This window comes from Callithrix jacchus, chromosome 21, assembly GCF_049354715.1.
Source record: "Callithrix jacchus isolate 240 chromosome 21, calJac240_pri, whole genome shotgun sequence".
Classification (NCBI taxonomy): domain Eukaryota; kingdom Metazoa; phylum Chordata; class Mammalia; order Primates; family Cebidae; genus Callithrix; species Callithrix jacchus.
Window position 1 is genome coordinate 22,859,408 of NC_133522.1, and position 24,257 is coordinate 22,883,664.

At 32.4% G+C, this 24,257-nt stretch overlaps 1 protein-coding gene across 12 annotated transcripts in view; it reads left to right on the forward strand.

Annotated features, from left to right (window-relative positions):
* The window catches only part of USP25 (ubiquitin specific peptidase 25), a 142,669-nt gene that overhangs the window by 103,258 nt on the left and 15,154 nt on the right, over window positions 1-24,257 (forward strand). For 6 of the 12 annotated variants that reach the window (XM_078358616.1, XM_002761313.6, XM_078358617.1 and 3 more), the window contains 4 exons: window positions 2,809-2,951; window positions 7,874-7,987; window positions 9,976-10,071; window positions 24,074-24,252. In XM_078358616.1, coding sequence (XP_078214742.1) covers window positions 2,809-2,951; window positions 7,874-7,987; window positions 9,976-10,071; window positions 24,074-24,252 — 532 coding nt within the window. The remainder of the gene's footprint in view (window positions 1-2,808; window positions 2,952-7,873; window positions 7,988-9,975; window positions 10,072-24,073; window positions 24,253-24,257) is intronic. The other 6 variants (XM_078358621.1, XM_002761315.7, XM_078358622.1 and 3 more) reach the window with 2 other exon arrangements.

Below are 24,257 nucleotides of genomic sequence, written 5' to 3' on the forward strand. Positions count from 1 at the left end.
TGCAAAGAGCTTTTCATTTTCCTCATTTTTTCTTGTTCTATAAACATTTTTATTCTTTGGTGTAATAAAATGAAGACAAAACTACTTTTTTGTCTTCTTCGAGGATTTTGTTATGAGGATTTTATTTTATATGAATCCCTTGTAATTCTTCCAAGCCTACTTCCCTGTGAGTAGCCTATATTTCATCTACACCAGATTACTCCCCATTTCTCTTGCATGTAGGAAATTTTCCTGTCATTATGGCATTGCTCATGAAGTATCCTTCATCTTAAAAATGTTTGTCATCAGTGCTCATGAATTTTTGCATATTCTTTAAGATCTTCCTCATATCCTAGAGTCTTTATGAATTTCTCTGAGAGCACTTCTGTAGCAGCTATTATCTTTTCCTCTTAATTCTCACCTCGCTACCAATTGTATTATGTTCTTCTCTATTGTCCTTACATTTTAGCTTGCCTTCCAATGTAGAGGCTCATATATAGCAGGGATTTTATGAATCTTTGATCAGACCTTACAATGTGCTATTCCTTCTTTACAATGTGCTATTCCTTCTGCCTAGCATCTTTTCTATTCTTTCTCCAATATAATCCTCTACAAATTCTTCTAGACTCACCTAAGTTAGCACCTCTCCTAGTAAGTGTTTCTTAACAGGCAGCATTATCTCAAGTGTGTGTATTGGGTCCACAGTGCTTTTATCAAACCTTGTGCGTAACTTTTATTGCATGTATCACATTGTATATTAATAGATTGTATATCAGATTTTACTGAGAGATTCTTTAAATGTGTGATGTATGTAATTTTTCCTTTTACATTTTTAATACCTAATATAACACTGAATATGGTACAGGTTCAATAAACATGTTGGGAATGCAATTTGAATTTTTTGTTTCCCATCTCCCAAGATGTCAAACTGTTGTAGGTTCAACTGTCATGGGAACAAAACCACTTACGTAAGTTCCCTGGGAGGTATATACATAGGGCAAACCCTAGAGAAAATTTTTCTGTATGACATTTAGCCAGAAGCATTCACTGTTACGCATAAGGTTTTTGCACTCAAACTCCTTTATGGAAGAAAACCTTGGCCCTGGTGACATAGGTGGATTTTACTTTTGTTGATCAAATTACTCTTGCTTCTAAAGACCAATTTTACAAAGATTCTAGGTTTCAATGGGTCATTAGGCCAGTGTCAAACCAGATGGATTTATTGGTCCTCATTGCTTTAAGTTTGCATCAAATTATTAACCGTTGACATTACCTACTATGGTGAAGAGAGGAAGCGTGGCAAACACTGGGAAAAGTTTTATCAACAAGGAGTTTCTCTCTGTTAAAGCCCTAAAGAAGCTGGCATAAGCTACCTATCATGAAATCTTCCAGTAGCAGAATTACTGATAAGCTGATGGTAGCCATATGTTTTCTTTATCTATTACTCATGGGCACTCAAAGGCTATTGCAGTCCAAAATCAGGAAATTATTTAATGAGAACATTAAATTTCTTTAAACTTCTCTCCTTCCTTTTTTTTTTTTTTTTTTTTTTTTTTTTACACATTGTAAGCATTCTCACCTCTAGTTTTCCTTATCATATAGTCAGGTGTACCTCCATCATCTTAGTTAATTCATGTCACGAACTTGGTATGTTCATGTGTAGTCTCCACACCTTTGTGTACAAAATCTAGCCAATTTTGGGTTCCTCTGCTGCTGTCTCTGTTATCGAAAAGCATCTTCATTTCTTTTTCATACTGCTCTACTGCCTTCTACTACATTCACTGACCTCTAGTTTTACTTTCCTCTCTTAATTCTTCACAGTATCCTCAGAATAATTTTTAAAAATCTTGCTATGTTGCCATTGTCTTAAAAAGTACTCACTTCCAATTGCCTGATTTAAAGTCTGGTAGTGCTTTTGTCCCTACCTGCATCATCTCTTGCCATATTTCCACTTTTGTACTATAATTCAGTCATATTATTCTTTTTTGAATCTAGCCCATGCTGACTGCATGGACTCTTCATCCTTCCACCTGGCAAAGCAGCACATTCATCCTTCATTTTATAGGTCACTTTCTAATTTCTCACAATCTAAATTGCTCACATCACTTCATTGTTATTTTAGTCCTAGAATGTGTTATCATATTGTCAAAATTTATATGTATGATTATTTGGTTAGTGATATTCTCCACAGATGACTGGAAGCTTCATGGAGGCAGAGACTGGCTGCTTTGTCAGAGACTTACTGAGAGACACCCTTTAGGTCATGTCATGTAGAGCTTGTTTAGTCTGGGAAACACCTAGTGGGATGTTCATTGTACATCTGGAACTCAAAAGATAGGTAGGAGAAATCATGAATTTTTATTGGTACCAGTTTGCCAAGCTGTGAATACTTTTCCTCTGATGACACTCAGCTACCAGAGGCAAGTTCAGAAAAAATGGAAGGTTAGGTTCATTCAGGATTAAGATTTTGTCAGGAAGTATGAAAGAGGATACTGTGGCCGGAGAAAATTAGCTCCTGTGCACTCTGGAAAGTCAGCCCAGGATTGCTGTTCAAACCAAATTCTTCTTTTGGTAAAGTGAATTCCTTACCATAAACTGTAATGAGGGCTTTCCTTAATAATAGTTGGAGTACTCTTAGTTCTTGGTTTTGGTTTTTGTTTTTTGATAAATTCTGGGAAGAAGTGCTATACATGGAAGGATATATTTTACTTTAACTAGAAGACTAAGATTGGTTCTTATGTAGCTTCAGATATAGAAATGAATAAAAGATTTATCTTAGTATAGACTGTGATTTATATTAGATATACAATTGATTCTTTTCTCATGAAGCACAAGCAGCAGGAGACCCAGAATATCTAGAGCAGCCATCAAGAAGTGATTTCTCAAAGCACTTGAAAGAAGAGACTATTCGAGTAATTACCAAAGCGTCACATGAGCATGAAGATAAAAGTCCTGAAACAATTTTGCAGTCGGTAAGAACTTTTCCTTTGGCTCTCTGAACATAGCCATGGTCATGACATATTCCTTCCTATGGTGGAGAGAGACCTGTCTGGGAGTCAGGAGATACAGGGCCCAGTATCTCCTGACAGCATGGACATTATCAGTGACCATGGGCAAGTCATCTGATGCCCAGACTGTGATTTCCTGTAATTTTAAAGACACTTTTCTCTTAAGTTTCTGTCTTTCTGTTAGATAATTGTAATGAATCATAATCATAGATTAAAATGGCCATTTGATTTGGAACTTTAAAAGAGAAGTATAAAATTTATCAGTATTTTTTTTTGCCTCTCACTCATTCCTCCATCTGTAATCTGATTACAATGGAATATCTGGGAATTTAAGTTACAGTTGTCTTAATTCCATGAAATGTGTTTAACAATTAAACTACTAGATACTGATACTGTAGGTTAAAATATAATTAGAAGGATAAATATGATATTGCAAAACTGTTAATGAATATTTCAAGAATGCCCCTATGCAAAAAAATGTAATTATTAGTCTAATGAATTGTAGTTTTCAAATACATCTTTTTATAACAGTAAATTGAGGATGTTGGTATTATACTGTTATCAATGAATATGACATTCTGAGAGAAGCTATTTCAAGAATTTGTTACTATTAAACCTTTCAGTTCCTGTAGTCATTTATCTTTTATTAGTGAGCATAAGCAGCTCTAATGCAGATTTTATGGTAGCTCCTTTTAATATTTGAAGATTCACCTCAAGAACTGGAGAGTACCACAAATAATTTTACAACACATAATTTTCTGCTTAGTCAGTGAATTCAATGCCAGCAATAACCTGCTAATTGCAATGAGGCCTTAAATATATAATAAGACTTCCTTCAGCTAAAATGTTCAAGAGATAGGGTCCTCTTTTATTTTTGTTTTGATGAACTGAATAACAAAAAATATTTTTTGTTTGATACATTTTGAAAATGTATTAACATATCATCTTCTTAAAAATGTATTAATTTAAATAGATCCTCTTTGGTGATTCTAAATTTTGCCAATGCCTTAGAAGCTTTAAGTGAATTTGATATGAACATCAGTAACTTGAAAGCTTTTCATGGAAAATGCTTTGTTTAGTGGATCTGGGATGTCTGATTCTTGGGTGATGGTAAGAGGAAAACCTAGCAAAGGAGAAAGAACAGAGGAGTACAAGGGGGAACAGTTTTGCCTGACAAATTGCATTTGCAAGTCCTCTGCTAATCAGAACTTTTATTTGTTAAAGCCTAAATTATGATTAATAAGTGTCACTTTTTAAGATGGTGTTAAAAAATCAAAAGCATTACTTAATTTGAATCATGATTTTAAGTTTGGCAGATCATATAGAATTTAAATTCACGGAAATTTTGATTGCTCAGCTTCCTAATATGGATATAATCTTACAAGGTAGCAACCTACTACCTCGTCTTTACTTCAGAAAGGAGGATGACAGGGAGGTAATGGAATAGACAAATATACAATTTGTCTGTTTATTTCATTGTTATCTGGAGTGGCATACACAGTTTAGCCTCATTGTGTGTATAAATCCTGAAGCAAGTCTAAGAATTCAGTAACCATAGCTGTCAGAAGCAGCCTGTGATTCTTGATCTTACTGTCATTTGCTTAGCATCATGGTAACTACTTCATAGGTGTTTTCTCATTTAAACTTAGTGTACATTGGAAGATAAATTGCACAGGCGAAAAAATATCTTCAGACGTTGGGATTAAACATTTCTGGGTTTTAGAATATTAGTTTTACTTATTAATATAACCTTGAATAAATTGCTTAATTTCTTGAGATAGAACTCAGTTTTCTTTTCTGTAAAATGTAAGTAATTGTAGGGATTCGTCGAGAGTGTTATTTGTAAGTGCTTGGCATGGCATGTAGTAGGCACTGAGTTGGTTTCCTTCTGTTACTTCAGCCCTAACCACTTTCCAAAAATAAAATACATTAAATTTAACCTTAGTGTAAGAAGAATTCCCTCAAAAGCTTAGAACCATGGAAATTAGAGTTTCCAAATATTTAGGCCCCCTGCTTTTTAGAAAAATGTCTTTAATTTTAAATGGAATAGTTTAGGATATTTTCAAAATCCAGAAAAGTAGACCGTGAGAGTCATGCATAGTTCAACTCACTACTCGAAGTTAATTATTGTAAATACGTTGGTATTTTTTTCACTCTTATTTTCATATGTAGATTTAGGATTTATTTTTATAGTTTAGTTGCATACAAAATTTTGTCTTGCCTTGTTTTAATCACATACCCTTTATAACCATTTCCCCATGTTATAAACTCAGTAAAAAACATTTAATGGCTTTTAGTCCATTGAATAATTAACTTCTTGTTTATGTACCTCCTCCCCCATTGTATATTTGTTTCTGCTTTTACATTATAAATAGGGTGCTAGAAATAAAAACTTTTTTCATATTTCAGGTTATTTCCTTAGAATAGATTTCCCATTGAATTACTAGGATAAAAGGTAAAGGCATAATAATGTGGCCATGGGCCTACAGTTATATAGCATTTTAGCCACCCTTCTTATAAGGCCACTTTTTAAAAAGTCACATAGTTAATGGATTTCAGACAATTCATAAAAATCTTTGTATTTTAATTATTTTTGCAGTGTATTAGCTGAGAAACTTGTTTTTAACTCTTTTTAAGTTTAGTCTTTATTAATGTATTCATGTAAGACCTGAAAATAGTAGAAGATAAGTAAACTTACATTTTACTTAAATTCTGTATATGAAAAAATTTATGGTACTTTGGGATATCTAAATTTGATGAATGATACTACGGAATTATTATATGTAGCAAAGTTTCTTCCCCTTTTCAACTTTTACCCATGTATTTAATCAGCATTATGCTGTTGAAACTCTTCAGTAGTAACTGACAAGGCTTATAAAACATTTATTTTTCCTAAGTGCAATTTTTTTTCCCCAAAGGGAATGTGTTTTATAAAGATTAGTATTCTACGTAATAAACATTTGCCTTAAATTTATATTTTCCTTTCCTAAGATAGTATTGTTTTGGATTAATTTGCTAATGAAATATCATCACCACACACTCCAACAGATTTTTAAATTTACCTGTTTATATTTCACTTTTGTGCACGGAGACCTAGCACATTTCTTCTTTTATATGCTAGAAAGATTAAAAATTCTTAATTAAAATGGACCAAGCATATCTTTGTAGAATGTGTGTGATAATAGTATTCGTTTAAAATTATTCAAATATAAGCAATTTAAAGTAGCATAATGAAATGGTATAATAACTCATAGTAGCTGTCATTTTCTAGAACAACTGTTACATACCAGGTGTTGGCTTAGCTGCGTATTATGTCTCATGATCGTGATACCTGTTGAGGCTGATCGTTTCTTCATGAAAAGATGTGGATTTGGTAAATTAAAGAAATGTATTCCAGAAATGTTGTGGTCAGAAACACCTTTTTTTTTTTTTGAGATGGAATCTTGCTCTGTAGCCCAGGCTAGAGTAAGTGATGCTATCTCAGCTCACTGCAACCTTCCCTCCTTGGTTTAAGCAATTCTCATGCCTCAGCCTCCCAAGTAGCTGGGATTACAGGCATATGCCACCATGTCTGGCTTATTTTTGTATCTTTAGTAGCAATGGATTTCACCATGTTGGCCAGGCTGGTCTCCAACTACTGGCCTCAAGCGATACACCCATCTTGTCCTCCTAAACCGCTGGGATTATAGGCATGAGCTACTTTGCCCAGCCAAAAATAACATTTGTTTTAAAAGGGGCAGTACCAGCTGCAGCTGTTCATTTTGTTTTATTGTTTAATTAAACTCTTTTTGCATATATGCTGTTGGAAAGCCAGAAAATGTTCACATTACTAAAATTCACCCATATTTCAAGTGGAAATAAAACCTATTTAGTTTCTGTTATGAAGATGTTTCTTGAAATAGCAAAACAGTTTATCCTTGTTTATGAAAACTTAAACAATTCCATTACTTAAGTTACTTAAGCACCTTCAGTACTTTTGACTTTTTAAAATAGGAAAATAGTGGATATGCTAGTTATATATATGTTCAATAAAATAAGTATATAAAATCTGTACAGTATTTTGAATGAATATAGTGTCATAAAGTTTTGAATGAACTTTTCTGAATTTTACACTGACTTCTACTGTATTAGTATAGATTAGTGAAATACAAAGAATTTGTTAATTAAGAAAGGAATAAATCTGATTGAGTCGTTAAAAATGGTTATCAGTTTCCAACAACTTTTTCTTATTTTTGGCAAGTGTTTGTTGAACACTTAAGATGTAAATATACTGGAGTTTCATAGGCTGTATATAGTAAGTTAAACAAAATAGAATATGGATATTAACTAGATACATAATTGATTATCAGAAAGAATAGATGGATAAAATCATAAGGAAAAAACCCTCAAATTCTAATGAATTTAGAGGAGGTCATATCTTATTTTGGTTGAGATATCAAAAAGGTTTTCGGGAGCTATGGACTTTTTAAAAAAAATTTCAACTATACAGACAATAATAGAAAATACAACTCCAGTATCTTTTATCATAAGTACTTAAAGTTCTAAATACTTATGGGGAAAAATGTAATGATATTGGTAATATCCAGTTTGAGGATGTAAAGGGAAAACTGTAGATTTTGTATTACTACTTAATGAATGCATTTGATTTTGATGTTCAGTTTTAAGTGGTTTCATTTGATACCAAGTAAATGCAGGTATTTTTAAAAAGATTTAAGGGTATGTGCTTAAACAGTTTGAGAGTGCATATACACTGGAACTTTTACAAATAAATCATACGGATACAGGGCTGCTGTTTAGGGATGTTCATGTTGTACAGTTGTACAAGGATGCCACTGTTCTCCACCGTTCTCTTTTCTAATGTTTATATTGATGATTTTCTTCTGCAGAAACCTGAAAATACTACAAGCCAACCACTTTCTAATCAGCGAGTTGTTGAGGTGGCGATCCCTCATGTAGGGAAATTTATGGTTGAATCAAAGGAGGGGGGGTATGATGACGAGGTACCTTTTATAGCCCTTTGCACCATTGCTACTTAATCTTTGCTATTTAATACAAATACTTTGGGCATGCCTGCATCCTCGTACTTAATGTCTATTGCTGCATAACATACAGCTTTGCCACCTCATAGTCCAAAATTACTTTACCAATTATTAACAGAACTTTGAATTGAAAATGAAAATTTAAGTAGAAAACTTAAGGAATTTGTCAAAAAAGTTTTGTGGTTCTGGAATTAATTCTTTTATGCAGAAATAGTACCAGTTTACTCTCAGATTGATAGATTACAATATTTGTTTAGTATGAAAAAGTTTTGCATTAAAAAATAGTATTTTATATTCCATTCCTTTTTTACTTGAATTATAACATTTGCCCACCATTTCCTACCAGAAAATCTCACAGCATGATTGCAGGATGGATAATGGATACTTTTGCTACTACAACGTCTCCATATGACTGTGAATGGAATAACTCATCAATATTGCTGAGTGCCTGCCGTTAATAGCACCTCCATCTTTATACTCATCTCTTCACTGTTAATTCTCATTTACTTAGTTTTCCAATAGTATGGAGGCATTTTTGTTTTTCATGATTTAATTCTTTGGAATCCAGATGAAAATGATTTTTTTACCTATTCCATCAGATTATTTTCTCCTCTTTTTCACTTTTCTCTTGAGACTTGGGCAAGTAAAGCTGTTTTTGAATAGTAAGACCATAACTGTTGAGAAGTGAGGTGATTTGGAAAAATGCTTGTTGAGTCTGTCATTTGTTAGTTTCTATGGGTTTGGATAAGAATTGCATATATATATATATATAAGTTTTCTCCATCTAACTTTTTTTCTGACTTGCTCCAGTGTTACAATTGCTATCATGCTATAGTTAATCACCAAAGTCAGAGTGTCATAAAGACATATCACTGTGCCAGTGTAAGAAATTGTGGGCCATAAAGAGAATGAGAAGCAGATGTGTGAGATAAACTGGTCAGAGGGTTTTCTTAAGCAGATGTTAGATAATTGCAATTCTCAGTGTATAATCCAAAATAAATATAGTGAGTAATAGGTTCAGGAAATCAGAGGTAATGGTTGCAGTCTCTTGATTGTGATAAGATAGCTTCACAAGGCCTTGAGTAATTTCACTTGGCAGATATTTTAGAATATAAACAGCTGAAAATAATAAGCTATTATGAAAACAAAGAAATGCTTAAGTATTTAGTACTATGACTCCACATTGTTCCAGTTAGCTATTTTATAAACGTGCTGGCTCTTGAAAATTATGGAACCTGGCATGTTTTTAATAAACATATCAGTTTATTGATCAAGCAGTTAAGTGCTTGTTTTAGGGTGTGCCTTCTCACATTTAAAAAAGTTGAATTTTGATTAATCATTTAACACTGTCTTTTGTACAAGCGCTTATGCTATTTACAGAGTTGTGTGTTTTATTGTTTTAAAAAATTTATTGGAGTGACAGTTTAACAGTGCATGTGCGTTGGAACTTAAAAATAAGTTGTTATGGATACAGGCTGCTGCTTAGGGTTGTGCAGGTTGTACAGTTCTGCAAGAATGACTAGACAAGGGGCGGAAGTGGGAAGCAAATGGAGCTCATGCTGAGCTCTCTGAGGCTTGAAGAAGGAGGTACCTTCTTTAATTGATAAAAAGGGATGTTGCTTTTTCTAAATAGTTCACTCAGAGGATAGCACATTTTTCTAATTTGCTTGTCTAAAAGCAGCTTGTCTTTTAAAAATTCTCAAATTTAGAGAGGATGCCTTTTTGCAGTTTGCACAAAGGTACCATATGAGCCAACAGTGCCCTGTATGGATGATTTTAAAAGATGCTTACATGTATATTGGATTAAATTTGGTGTTAAAAATGCAACATTTGATTTATAAATAGTGGAAAACGAGTTTCAGCTTGCATGTAAATACATTATTTTAGTTTAAAACTTTTTTTTAAATGTTAACTATTCAAAAACTCTTACTTTAAATCTTCTGTGGCAGATCATGATGACACCGAACATGCAAGGTATTATCATGGCGATAGGTAAATCCAGGAGTGTATATGACAGGTGTGGTCCTGAAGCAGGGTTCTTTAAGGTACAATGAACATTTTCATTTTCGTTTCTTTTCTTTTTCAAAATTAAACTTGTTAAAATATTTTATTTCTATGAATTAAATATGATTTTCTGTATAATTTCTCTTTTTCCATCTTAGCTATGGCTACCAGATGTCCTAGGAGTTTCTTTTATGTATTAATTAAACTAATACTGATTCTTTTTCTCTTAATCCAGGTGATTCAAGAAAAAAGCTTTTTATTTGAGTCACTTTAGTAGTGTGCTTTTTATTTGTCAGCAGAAATTTTCATTGCATTTTTTATGTGAAGGGTATGAGGACATTGATGGACAACAATAATTGAGTAATTGCCCCTGGTAATAGTTTATTTTATCCTCATTGTTCATACTATTGGTCAGTATTATAATATTCTTTATTATCATTAGTTACTAAATTGCTTTATTTATAAAATTATTATTTTAATGTTTCTCCATAATTAATTTTTGATAACCTAGTTGGTTCAAGACATGTGAGACCATCAGCCTGAACACTATGATGTACTCACATCTTTTTCTCTCTAATGTCAGAGCTTTACAATGTTTCTATTACAATTTTTTGCTTTTACAGATTTGAAAGATGAAAATGCTATGCATATTTTGTCATTTTATTTATATTAACCAAAAATCTTCGTTTTATTTCACTCTTTTCAAACCCTTCTTAGTGTTTTTTTTTTTTAAGCAGCTTTGTTTTTTTGAGGTATAATTTGCTACAGTAAACTATGCATTTCTTTCTTTTTCACATTAAAAATCTAAAACTTCATTTTCTTTATTCTGCCAACTTGGTCTTATTATCCAACTTGGTCTTTCAAAAGCTGGGTTTTTTTCACCATTTCTTTCAGTATACAGTTCCAAACAGAAGCCTTGTGAATAGTAGTAGACATATCAATAAGCATTTTTGAATTTCTTAGGATTAGGGTGACTAACTCTCCTAATCCTAGGACTGAGGGATTTCCTGGACGACAGGATTTAAAGTGCTAAACTGGGAAAGCTCTGAGCAAACTGGTCCCAGGACCGTTGATCATCCTATTACGATCCCATAAGAAAGACTGAAAATCCACTTCTAAAAAAAGAAAAATACATTTTTTAATAATTTCATGTTTTAATACTTTGTTATAATTTCCTGTTTTCTTACTGGCTTCTTAATTTTTACAATTAGAAATTTATTTTTATGCCCAGATAATCTACATTTTCTTTTGTTAAAAAACACTGAATTTATGTCCTCTAAAGTATTTATTTCTTGTGGAAAAGTTATTTATGATTTACAGTGCCATTGTCATTTCTCATCAGGTTGGGTCTTTTTATGTTGAATTGGAAATCTCATTTTTATTAAACTAATATCTGCATATAAAGAATCACCTAATTGTATATATTGCAATAGTTACTAAGCCTCCTGTGGATAATGACTTTTAATTATTTTATCTGTTTGGCATTCATTCATATCTTTAAATAGAATGCTTGTGTTTTTGATTCATAGCTTACACATTACTAGTTGAATTTGCTTCTATGGAATATGAATGATGAGCTCTCTTTCTTCTCCTGCTTCCCCATACGTACACTGAGAGACACAGCTCCCATCCCCCCACACACACGTGCACACACATATTTGCTTGTGTAAAATCTTGTAATTTTGATATCATAATTCTGTATGTGTAATATTACTATGTATGCTATATATGATTAAGCTATATTATAAATATTACTACTTCTCATTTTTCCCTCAACTTTTGTTTTCCTTAGACTTAGTTGTTTTGTTTTTTGGTTTACTTAGTTTTTTATGTGTATTACTTAGTTTGAACCTGTCCACCGCTTGTTTAAATCTCCTCTCATTCTGCCTTTACCATTTTATCTTCTTGGGACATCTATTCTGGAGCTTTATGACTGACCCTAATATGTATTGATTTTTCTTTTCTCCTGATGCATAACTAGTAACTTGAGATCTCCTTTCACCATCATGGAATGACTCCCTTTGCGTCTTTTCCTTTGTGTAGTTTCTGTATTTCATATATTTTTAGTTTTTGGTTTGCTCTGTGATTTTGGTAGTACAGCAGAACAGCAGGAAAGCATGGGCAAGAATCAAGTTTGTGAAAGAGGGACAGAGCGTTTTCTTAAACAAGTTATGTTGCAACTCTTAGTGTATAATCTAAATAAATCCTATGGTTAATAAACTTCAGTGAATCTGAGGTAAGAGTTTTCAAATAGCTTTGAAGATGTTTGAGTCAAGTTTGACGTTTTATTGATAGCATAAGAAACTTGTGCTCTTTGTCAAATGTTAAAAATAATTATTACAGTATCTCTATTTCACTAACCATTCTCCTTACTATTCTTATATTCCCTTTCCTGCTTTTTGTTGGAAAAACACAAGAATAGCTGGAATGTACATTAGGAAAGAAATAGTTTATAGGTTGATATTAGCAACCAGACTGCCTTGGCTGACTGCTTAGTAGCTTTGATTTTGGACAAATTATTCAATATGTGTATTTCAGTTTTGTAAGGTATTAAATTATTTTATTGAGTCATTGGAAATTTTAAATTATATCAATTTTATGCTTTTAAATTAGTATCTGGTTGATAGTAAATGCTCAGAATTTAGCTGTTATTGTTGTTAGTATTATTACAAAGCTTATCTTATATGTCCAGTTCTGGTCCACATATAGTAGGAGATGAAAAATGAGTGTGCCATATCTGTGTCAAGGACCTTCATTTGCATATATATATATTACTCTTTTGTTAGGAATTGTCAGTACCATTTTGGAGTAACAAAATGAACAGTTTCATATGGCTTAACCTAATAATTACGATCACAAAATCCTCTTTCTGTATTTGTTTATGAACTTTCTGGTTTATATCAGTGTACATTTTCACCTATTTGTAATTAATATATGTGTGTAACCGCATGTAAACATACATCAGGTTGTTTCTAATTAATGCATGATTTTGTTAAAGGTAAATGATTAGCATTTGGGCAATTCTAGCTGATAATATGTCACCTTAAAAATTTTGTCATATAAGAAATGAAAATGATATATACAAAATGCAATTGTATTCAATAACATAAAGGTGTCTAAAATAAAACAATAGCAGTCTCTGCCACTGCCCTATTGTAACCATTCTTAGCACTGTGTATCTTGTTTTTTTCTTTTTGCTTATAACAACGCACATATGCAGAGACTTAAAACATTTTTTAAATGTAGGTTTTACTGTTCATAATATTTTGTAACTTATATCAGAAATCTATTGTGGGCTTTCTTAAAGTTTAGACAATATCACATTGTCTTTATTAGCTGCATGCATATACACACTTGTGTATACACACACACACACACACACACACAGAGTATTCCATGGTATAGCTGTATTCTCATTTCTTATATCTTAACTGCTTTATGGACATGTGTCTGATATTTTATCCCAGTCTATCATTTCCATTTTAATTAGTTTAGAGTATCTTTATCCTTAAACACATTTTAAAAATAGTATGTTCCTTTTTCTACTTTTTGGACTTTTTTTTTTTTTTTGCCAATTTAAAGATTAACCCAAAGTTATATAAATTATTTTTACTATTTACTTAAAATACTTTTCTTAGTAAATTTTTATTTTGTAAATTCAAATGCTTACTATAACTGATTAGCATTTTATTTGGGCTTTCTGCATTCTATATTAAAAGAATTTAGTGTATGTTTTTCTTTTTTGTGCTGTCTTCATCAAGTTTGCTATTACAGTTATGTTAGCTTTGGTAAATAAGTTTGAGAGCTTTCCTGTTTAATACTTCAACGTGTTAGCATAGGAATGATCTGTTCCATGAAAGTAGGTTAGAACTCACTCATAAGATCATATGGGCTTAGTGCCTTCTCATGGGGTAGATCTTTTGATACATTTTTTGGTTCCTTCAACAGTTATTTGCATATTTAAATATTCTACCTTTTTTGGCAATTGATTCTAATCATTATCAACATTCAGTATTAATTCATAAAATATGTACACAACCACAGAATCTAACATGGTGGCTGCTTCTGTCTTCCTGTTCCCCCTCAATTAGATACTGTGTTTTAAAATTTTTTTCTTTTTCGTGCTTATTGTGTTATAAATTGAAGGATAAGTGTTTTTGTTTTTGAGATGGAGTCTTGCTCTGTTGCCCAGACTGAAATGCACTAGCGTGATCTCAGCTCACTGCACCCTCCGCCTCTCCAGTTCAAGTGATTCTCCTGCCTCAGCTTCCCAAGCAGCTGGACTACAGGCACCCACCACCACACCCGGCTACGTTTTGCATTTTTAGTAGAGACGGGGTTTCACCATATTGGCCAGGCTGGTCTCGAACTCCTGACCTTGTGATTCGCCTGCCTCAGCCTCCAAAAGTGCTCGGATTACAGGCGTGAGCCACTGTGCCTGCCATGTGTTTGTTTTTTAATATCTCTTCTGTCCTGCCACGTCCTGAAGAAAATCTTGGTTGGGTTTATTTTATATTAGCTTTTTGGCCATGAAAGAAAGAAAGCTTTTTAACTCTGTGCTTGTTTAGGCACTTCTGAATTGGATTTCCTTATGTATTATGATTGTTAGTACTCTAAATATTTGCTAGTGATAAAAATATGATGCCACTATCAGCCTTCTTATATGAAACTCAGGTCTGAGTAAGTGGACTTGCTCAAGTTTAACCTCCAAATTAGGAAAAGTTACCAACCCAGTTATAGAACTCTTTCAACTAGAGGCCCTCCCACATGAGAGTCTGCCCATATAAGCATGCAGTATGAAAAGTAATAGGCACAGTAGACCTGGAAAAATAGAAGAGCAAGAGGAAGAGATTGCGCTACACGACACTTACCTGAGCCCTTCTCTCAAATGGACTTTATTTGTTAAGACTAGTTTCTACTATTAATAGAAAATCCCCAAATAACAGTGGCTTATGAGAGAAGATTCTGTTGTGTAAAAATGAAATTCAGAGGAAAGCAATATAAAATTTTAATAAGCAAAATTAAAAGCCAGAAGATACAACAAAATATTTTTAAACTTCTGGTTGCTTGTATGTATGTGTAGAAGTGGGAGAGTCCTATTATAATTACAATTATGGGATTGGTATAGCTTTTTTCATTTACTTTAAAAGACATTGAAGTTTCTTTTCTTTGGAAATATTTTGTCTGTATCTATTAAAGTAACCTTAGGGTTTTATTGAACTAATAATACTTACGTATTAAAATTTTTTTAATAGTTATTGCATTGCTTGATAATAATTGTCCCTACTCGATATAACTATCACCTTTTTTTACTTTCAAAATATCTATTAATCACTTTATTCAGTAGATATAAAAATGTTTATTAGAATATAAAACATACAGAAAAGTACAAATCAGTTAATCACTTTTCTTATTTACATGGGCTTTTAAGGAATGTAAAGGGGAAGAAATATCAACATGCTACTAATGAAATCTTGTTTCCTAAGAGTATACGCAGGCCTAAATTGTTAATGCAAAATATACTTCTCCTCACATCTTGTTAAATTCAATTCAGTATCTCAATGTGGATTTGATTTGCATTTCTCTGACAGTGATGATGAGCATTTTTTCATGTGTTTCTTGGCCACATAAATGTCTTCTTTTAAAAAGTGTTCATATCTGCCTACTTTTGGGTGGGGCGGTGTTTTTTTTTTTCTTGTAAATTTGTTTTAGTCATCTGTAGATTCTGGATATTGGCCCTTTCTCAGATGGTTAGCTTGCAAAAATTTTTGAGATACCATCTCATCCCAGTTAGAATGGCAATCATTAAAAAATCTGGAGACAACAGATGTTGGAGATGACGTGGAGAAATAGGAACACTTTTACACTGTTGGTGGAAGTGTAAATTAGTTCAACCATTGTGGAAGACGGTGTGGCGATTCCTCAAGGATCTAGAAATAGAAATACCATTTGGCCCAGCAATCTCATTATTAAGTATATACCCAAAGGATTATAAGTCGTTCTACTGTAAAGACACATGCACGTGTATGTTCATTGCAGCACTGTTTACAATAGCAAAAACCTGGAACCAACCCAAATGCCCATCGATGATAGACTGGATAAAGAAAATGTGGCACATATACACCATGGAATACTATGCAGCCATAAAAATGGATGACTTCATGTCCTTTGCAGGGACATGGATGAATCTGGAAACCATCATTCTCAGTAAAATGACATAAGAACAGAAAACCAAACACTGCATGTTCTCACTCATAGGCGGGTATTGAACAATGAGAACACATGGACACAGGGAGGGGAACATAAGACAATGGGGTCTGTTAGGGAGTGGGGGGCTAGGGGAGGGATAACAAGTGTTGGAGATACTGGGGAGGGATAACATTGGGAGAAATACTTAATGTAGAGAATGGGGGGTATGGAGGCAGCAAATCACCATGGCAAGTGTATACCTATGTAACAGTCCTGCAAGATCTGCACATGTATTCCAGAAATTAAAGTATAATAAATAACTGCACAATTGTTTTATAGGTTTAATGAGTAGCATGATTTTAATTGCCAAAATTAAAATGTAGAATTCTAGAACTAGCAATTTGGATAACCTAAATTCTGTTTGAATCAATATTGCATTTTAAATAGGCAAGACAATTTGATCAATGAAAAAAACATTCAAGTCAGTGGTCCAACATTTCTGTGCTTAGCCAAAGAAGACAGTTTTCCTCCTGGTTATGTACATTTGCAGTCTGAGTTTTAAATGCCACATCTTTCAAGTCAATTTCACATCCTACCTTTAGGCTCTCAGACTAGTACTTCCAACTCAGTGGATTATCACAGTGAATGTTTACCCATGTGATCACCAACTAGGCCAACAGGTAGAATATCAGGAATGTTCCAGAAGTACCTTTTTTCCTCCTTCCCATCACTGCAGTGTGTCCATACCCCACGGTAGCCATCATCTGGACTTCTAACGACATACATTAGTTTTCTTGGCCTTTATACTCTTGGAATCTTTCACTCTAGGTCCTATTTTGTCTGGCTGCCTTTACTCAATGGTGTGTTTGGAGCTTCATCCATGTTATATAGTTGTCATTTCTTCCCTCTCATGGTATTTTGTTGTATGACTATACTTTTTTTCTATCCTTTTGTTGATAATAAATACTAAATAGGTATTATCTATTTATATGCAGGGCATTGTCCTAAACCCAGTCGATGTAGCTAGGATAATGGACTGAGTTCCTGCCTTAATGACTGGAACTTAATGAACTGAGTTCCTGCCTCATTTTCTGCCAGGGAAAGAAACAGTAATTAGAGTTAGTATGATAAAGAAGCAGTTTGATGTGGAAAAAGAACTTAAAATGAGAAAACAGCTAGTACCTAGAGGGCTTTTAGAAAAAGTGATGTGTAAATTAGTAATACATCATCCAAAATATAGAATGTAAACGTTTTTCTCTCATTTCCTAATTCTCACTCCAAAATGAGCTTCTAGTGATTGTTTCTTGTATGTCCTAGAGAGATAGATGAGACTGACTTACATTCAGGTATTCATCCATATATTTATAATTTAAATACAAGTAGAAGTATACTCTATTTGCTGCTTTTTCTTGAGGTTTTTTTTCTTATATATATAATTATTCATATCAGCATTTGTAGATTTATCTTAGTATTTTTCCTTTGTTTCCTAGAGTTTATCAACATTTATTTGAACATTCTTCCAGAATAGGATATTCATGCTACAGCAAATATGAAGAAAGTTAATGCATATTTAGCCACCATAGAGGCTGATAAGAGCAATACATCAGCACGCTGATAAATTATTTGTACTCTAGTTCAGGAAGCTCTGTCTCTTACTAGCTGTTACCAGCAAGGGCTCTATAGTCAAGGTCTAGGTTTAAGTCCTAGCATTATCATTTAATAATTGTGTCACCTTAGGTAATTTATTAAATTATCAGAACCAATTTGTCCACTTATATGAGGAGTTATCTTGAGAACTAAATGAGATCATTCATGTGGAACTTTCAGGCGGTGTCTGTCATAAAGAAAACCCAAGTTGTTACCTATTCTTATTACATTTATTAGCATTGTTGTTGCTGAATACTTGAGTTATTTTCAGTATTGTGAACATTTTTAGGCATTTATTATTCAACATTTACGTGAACATAGCAGAGTAGACAAGCCATAGTGCTTGCAAATTTTAAAAATGTTATCAAATTGCCTTCAAATCATTATATTGATTTATACTAACCTTGATATTTGTCTAACAAAATGACATTAGAAATGTAATCCCATTTTTTTAAATGTATGACCTTTGGTGAGGGCTTTTTCATAAATATTTTGGCAATTGGTATTTATGTCAACTGTCATTCATCTTCTTTATACGTTGAATTACATTGAGGCCTTTTTAGTTAAATAAACATTTTATCTTCTGAAACAAGTGATTCATCTATAATTTGAAAATTATGTTTTGTGGTTTATAATTTGTCTTAAATTTATTATTTGTGTCTTACTGTACATAAATTTTTAGATCTTATAAAATATAGCAACTTTTTAAAAATAGAGTTGAGCCTTTTTTAATTTATGCAAAATTTTAATTCTGCTTTCATGGTTTCATAATACTTTTGTTTTGATTACTAGATAGAAGATTTTAGTTTTCTCTGAATAGAAAAATATCTAAATGGTCTAAGCATAAAATATTGACTAATGCATCCTTTTCACACTGACTTGACACATATACTAAATCGTACATACAATAAATCCCTTATCAAGGATTTATACTTAATCATATACTAAATCCCTACTTATAAGTAACTGACTGGGTCTCTGTATTCCACTGATCTAATTTTCTGTTTTTGGACAATACACTTACTTATATTATAGATCATTTGTAATAAATACACTTTCACATTTTGTTAGAAGAATACTTAGTAATCTTTGTTCTTTTATGAACAAAAAGTTTGGCAAGTCTCATTTTTCTTCTGATTATTTTAAAAATCAATTGCTACTTCCTGTCTAAATCCTTTTATAATTATATTTATGTGTTAATTTAATATAAAGTACGTTTTTTTTTTTAGTATTTTTGAGTCTTCCCAAAAAGAAACATGGTATACCTTTTCACTTTTATTGTCTTCTGTTGTGTTCTTTAGTAAGGTAATAATTTTATTTTATAATGGTCCTATACTTTTTTGTTTAATTTATTCCTAGGTAATTTTTTTTGCATTTATGAATGGGGTAATTTACTTCCACTTTTTTTTTTTAACCAGGTTATTGAAAGAGTAGATAATAGGATAACTAATTTTACATAATTGTATTGTATTTAATTACTTTATTGAACTCTGTTTTCTAATGGTTTTTCATTTGATTTTCTTGATTATTTCAGTAAACTGTCTTCTAATAATTATTTTCTGTATCTTTATTTCTTATTTCATTTCTGGTTTTATTATAGTGATCAGAAACTTTTATAACATATTCTCAATATTGAAATAATGGTAATAGGTGCCTTTGTCTAGTTCATCTACTGAGATGCTGAACAGATTTCTCCTTAATTCTTAATACTTGTAAAGTTCTTAACTTTTATCTATCTTTAGAAATATCATTGTAAACACTTTTGGTTACTATATGTATTTTTCACACCACATTATTTGTTTACCAAAAGTGGGTATGGGTGTTGGCACATAGGTACATAGACAAAATTGGTCCATGATTTCTTTCTTCATATTTGTCAGTTTTGGATAGACAAATTATACCAGCCTTGTATAATCATTAAGGAGGCTTTTTCTTATTTTTCAGCCTCTGTGACAATTTATATATCACAGAAATTATCTGGATCCTTGAAGATTTCACATAACAGCCCAGCTCTAAAACAATGTGGGCTTGATTTATTTTTTGTTACCTGATTTCTAGGGCAAACTTCCACAGTTTTACAGTGTCTCTTCAGTTTTTCTGCTTCTGAAAGCAGTGCTGGTAGTTTATACTTTTCTTGATGATTGTTGTTAAGATACTGTAGTTTATTGACATAAAGTTGCATGTGTTATTCTTCAAGAAATTTTAAAACTTTTTTTTTTGTATTACCACCTTTCTTGTTTCTACTGGTGAGTTTTCTTCCCTTTTGATCTTCCATCCAACTTCTTGGAAAGAAAAAGCCTTTGACTATCAAATTGTTACATTATATTTTATATATCCTACTTTATGTTAGTTTATTTTATTTTCTAAATTCTTGAAATAAACTGTTTTCTATATTCAAATTTGATTTTCCTTTTTTCAGGTGGAGTCTCGCTCTGTTACCTAGGCTGGAGTGCAGTAGCATGGTATCAGCTCCCTGAAACCTCCGCACCCTGGGTTCAAGTGATTCTCCCGTCTCAGCCTCTTGAGTAGCTGGGATTACAGGAGCCTTCCACCATACCCAGTTAATTTTTTTGTATTTTTAGTAGAGACCAGGTTTCACCATGTTTACCAGGCTGGTCTTAAACTTCTGACCTAAGGTGATACTCGCTCCTTGGCCTCCCAAAGTGCTGGGATTACAGGCTTGAGCTACCATGCCTGGACTGGAAATTTTTTTGACTGCCAGCCCAATAAGTTTTGATATCTGTTATTCCCATATTAGTATAGTTTTTTATTTCTTTGGCTCAATAATCATTTAGAGCCATGTTTTTAATTTTTTTAAAGCATTTAGCTTGGAAGATATCTCTCTTTATAATTCCTATTTGTATTACAGTATGGTCAAAGAATATGGCCAATATTATTTCAGTCCTCTGCAATATGAAGTAAGTTTTCTTCATTTATTGGCACTGTCAGTTTTTTAAAAATGGCTCATAAACATTTTAAAATACATGTAAACTTTCTTAACCAACTTTATTTAGAAATAAGAGCAGTAAGACTTAGAGGATTATGCACCTTATTTTATGTCACAGTTACTTGTAAGTGATTTATCTAGCTTTCTGGATTTTAATCTCTTCAGTTTCCCATTAGATTTGACTGCCTCCAGAATATAAATGTTTATATATATAAATAGTTACATAAAAAAACAAGTCCATAAGAAGTTGTAAATTTAGAACGTGGTTTTATAACATTTAGAAACGTATATTATTTAGAATATTATTTAGAAATCATTTGCATCTTTAGAATTGAGTAAAGTCTCAAAAGCATGACTTAAACTAATTTTATTGAGTGGGTCATCTGTAGGTAGATGGGGAATGAACAAGAAAGGATATCACACATATGGAGAACTGAAGGAACAAAGGCCTGTGTGCATTTGTGAGAAGACAAACCTAACCTAGATTGAAGAGAGGTCCTTCTTGGAGGGTGATAGGAATATGACTGAATAAATGACATTGAGCCTGAGTAAAGGTCTAGTGAAAAAGTTAAAAAAATTAAATACAAAGTAGTTTTGTCAGTGACTAGTATCACATTTCATTTTGCAAATGCATGGTGATTTCATTGCAATGTCTGTGATAATTAATTAGCATAGGTCACCAAAATATATGGGCAAATATAATTCTAGAACAGGATTCTGACGAGGTAGTATGAGGCAAATGAACATATTGTTAACTTTACTCATAATGGCAGATTGTATAGAACTCTGCTACATATACCAACATGGAACATCTGTTGAGAATTTGAATGGATATGATTCCAGTATATTTTAAAAGCCATAAAATTTCTTAAGGAAGTATATAAAAATAGGAAATGCAATTATGCTGGTTAAAATGTTTTCTTGTATGTCTGAAAAACAGCTCCAGGAAATTTAGAAGTTTAAACACCTATATATTGAAAATTACTGTGACTTCGGCAATGTGCTTATGAAAATTAGGAGAATCTTAAATTCAGCAAAATCAAGAGTTGGACCTATAACCTTAGAGTATAAGAGGTTATATAATTTGGTTTTATAATAGAAATCTGCTATTTACTAAAATAGCTTCTATTTTGAAGGTAGGTAGGCGAATCATGAACACTTGTGGAATCATTCCATATATGTAAACCTACAGTAGTATTTTAGGAGACTCAGTACAAATTTGTTTTGGTCATGCTATTTTGGACTAAAGTATGATATATGAAATATTGGAATATTCTCAAAGCCTATTACAGGTTGAGCATCCCAAATTCAAAATTCAAGATCTGAAATACTGCAAAATCCAAAACATTTTGAGTGCCATCATGATATTCTAAGAAAATTGGAGTATCCTGGATTTCGGATTTTCGGATTCAGGATACCCAATCAGCATAATGCAAACATTCCAAAATCTGAAAAAAATCTGAAATTGAAAACACTTCTGGTCCCAAGCATTTCGGATTAGGGATACTCAGTCTATAGCCTGTGACAATCATTGTCTCAGGTCCATATCAACAAAACAGTAATTGATTGTTTATGTTTTAGATTTATTCTCAATTTAAGTATACTTTATTATATATGTGCCCTCCCCATAATAGGAAGATTTTAATGAGTTCCAAGCAAAGTTTAGAACTAATTAGGTACACAGTAAGTGTTAATAATCTTAAATATTAAAATACAGTTGATATGTATGGCTGTTATATATTCACAGCAGTGATAAGGCTTTGGAATGACGTGTATATCTTCAAAAAAAGCTTTTTTAAGGGAAAAGCATTTTAAACTAATTTGTTCTCTTTTTCTATTTATAGTCTTATGCTGCACAGTAATAATCTATTAGCCTTCCTTTTAATGAAGTCTAATATTACATAACTAGAATATTTCATTTAATATTTATCAGTTATTTTTTCTCCCATCTGTAAAATGCAACTATATAGGTCATAAGAATTACTTAAGAAAGGCATGTATTTTTTTAAACTAAAAAAACTCTTTAATGGAATGGATTTTTGTAATCTTGTGTGAAGCCCAAAGTGTTTTATAGTTATTAGAGCTAGAATTTGCACATAAGTATAATATAAATGAATATAAAAAGCTTTATCTTAATCATATGAGACTCTTATACATAGCAATAGTTGATGTGTAAGTCTGTAGATATTTCTATATGATCAAATATTTTTTAGATTTCGCTTATGTGTAAAAACATTAGTGTTTGTTATTTCCCATTATTATTTGTATATTATGAGATATTTTTGTTTATAAAGAAAAACTAAGTTTAAACCTCAAGGTAATAAGTGATAATATATAATCATTATTATTCTTACATTAATAAGATACAAATACTGTTGAAGTAGTAAGTACTTCTTTTTGTGATAATTGTAATCCCAGGGCTTGATGTTGCATTCCTTATTTGTGGGCTATTCGGATAAAAGTTAATTGAAGTAATATGACCATGCATTTAAGAGCCATTTTCTTTCAGATTTGAGTATGGTTGGGAGTTGTCTATCAACCCTAGAATTTTGGTATTCAAAACTGATGCTTAGAAAGGTAAAACAGAATGGGAAAACTTATCACCTTCATCTTATGATGTCTGTGACTAGACTGACTGGGCTCTGATAAATTGTATAAAATTACTCACATAGTAAGTTTAGACAGATTATTTTACCACTTTCATGTGTGGAAACAAAACCAATGTTTATATAGTGAAGGGATAAAGAAGGGCCTTTATGGCTGGGCGTGGTGGCTCTGGCCTGTAATCCCAGCAGTTTGGGAGGCCGAGGAGGGCAGATCAGTAGGTCACGAGTTTGAGACCAGCCTGGCCAGCATACTGAAACCTCATCTCTGCTAAAAATACAAAAAATTAGCTGGCTTGGTGGCGAGCGCCTGTAATCCCAGCTACTTGAGAGTCTGAGGCGGGAGAATTGCTGGAATCCTGGAGGTAGAGGATGCAGTGAGCCAATGTCACACCACTGCACTCCAACATGAGACTCCGTTTTAAAGAAAAAAAAAAAAAAAAAAAAAAAGAAAAGGACTTTGTGGTCAGTTACTCAGAAAATTATTTGAGACTATGGAATATGGGACTGTGTTTTTAGATGCACTGCCTTGTTTGTAATGCTTGAAAAGCCAAAAAAGAAATGGTTTGAATGCAAGAAGAATTAAACTTATAATATTGAAGGATTTTAGGTATTTAAATAATTAACCAAAATTGTCATTTTCATTGCGTTTTCTAGGCAATTAAGTTGGAATATGCAAGGTTGGTTAAGTTGGCCCAGGAAGACACCCCACCAGAAACTGATTATCGTTTACATCATGTAGTGGTCTACTTTATCCAGAACCAGGCACCAAAGAAAATTATTGAGAAAACATTGCTAGAACAATTTGGAGATAGAAACTTGAGTTTTGATGAAAGGTAAT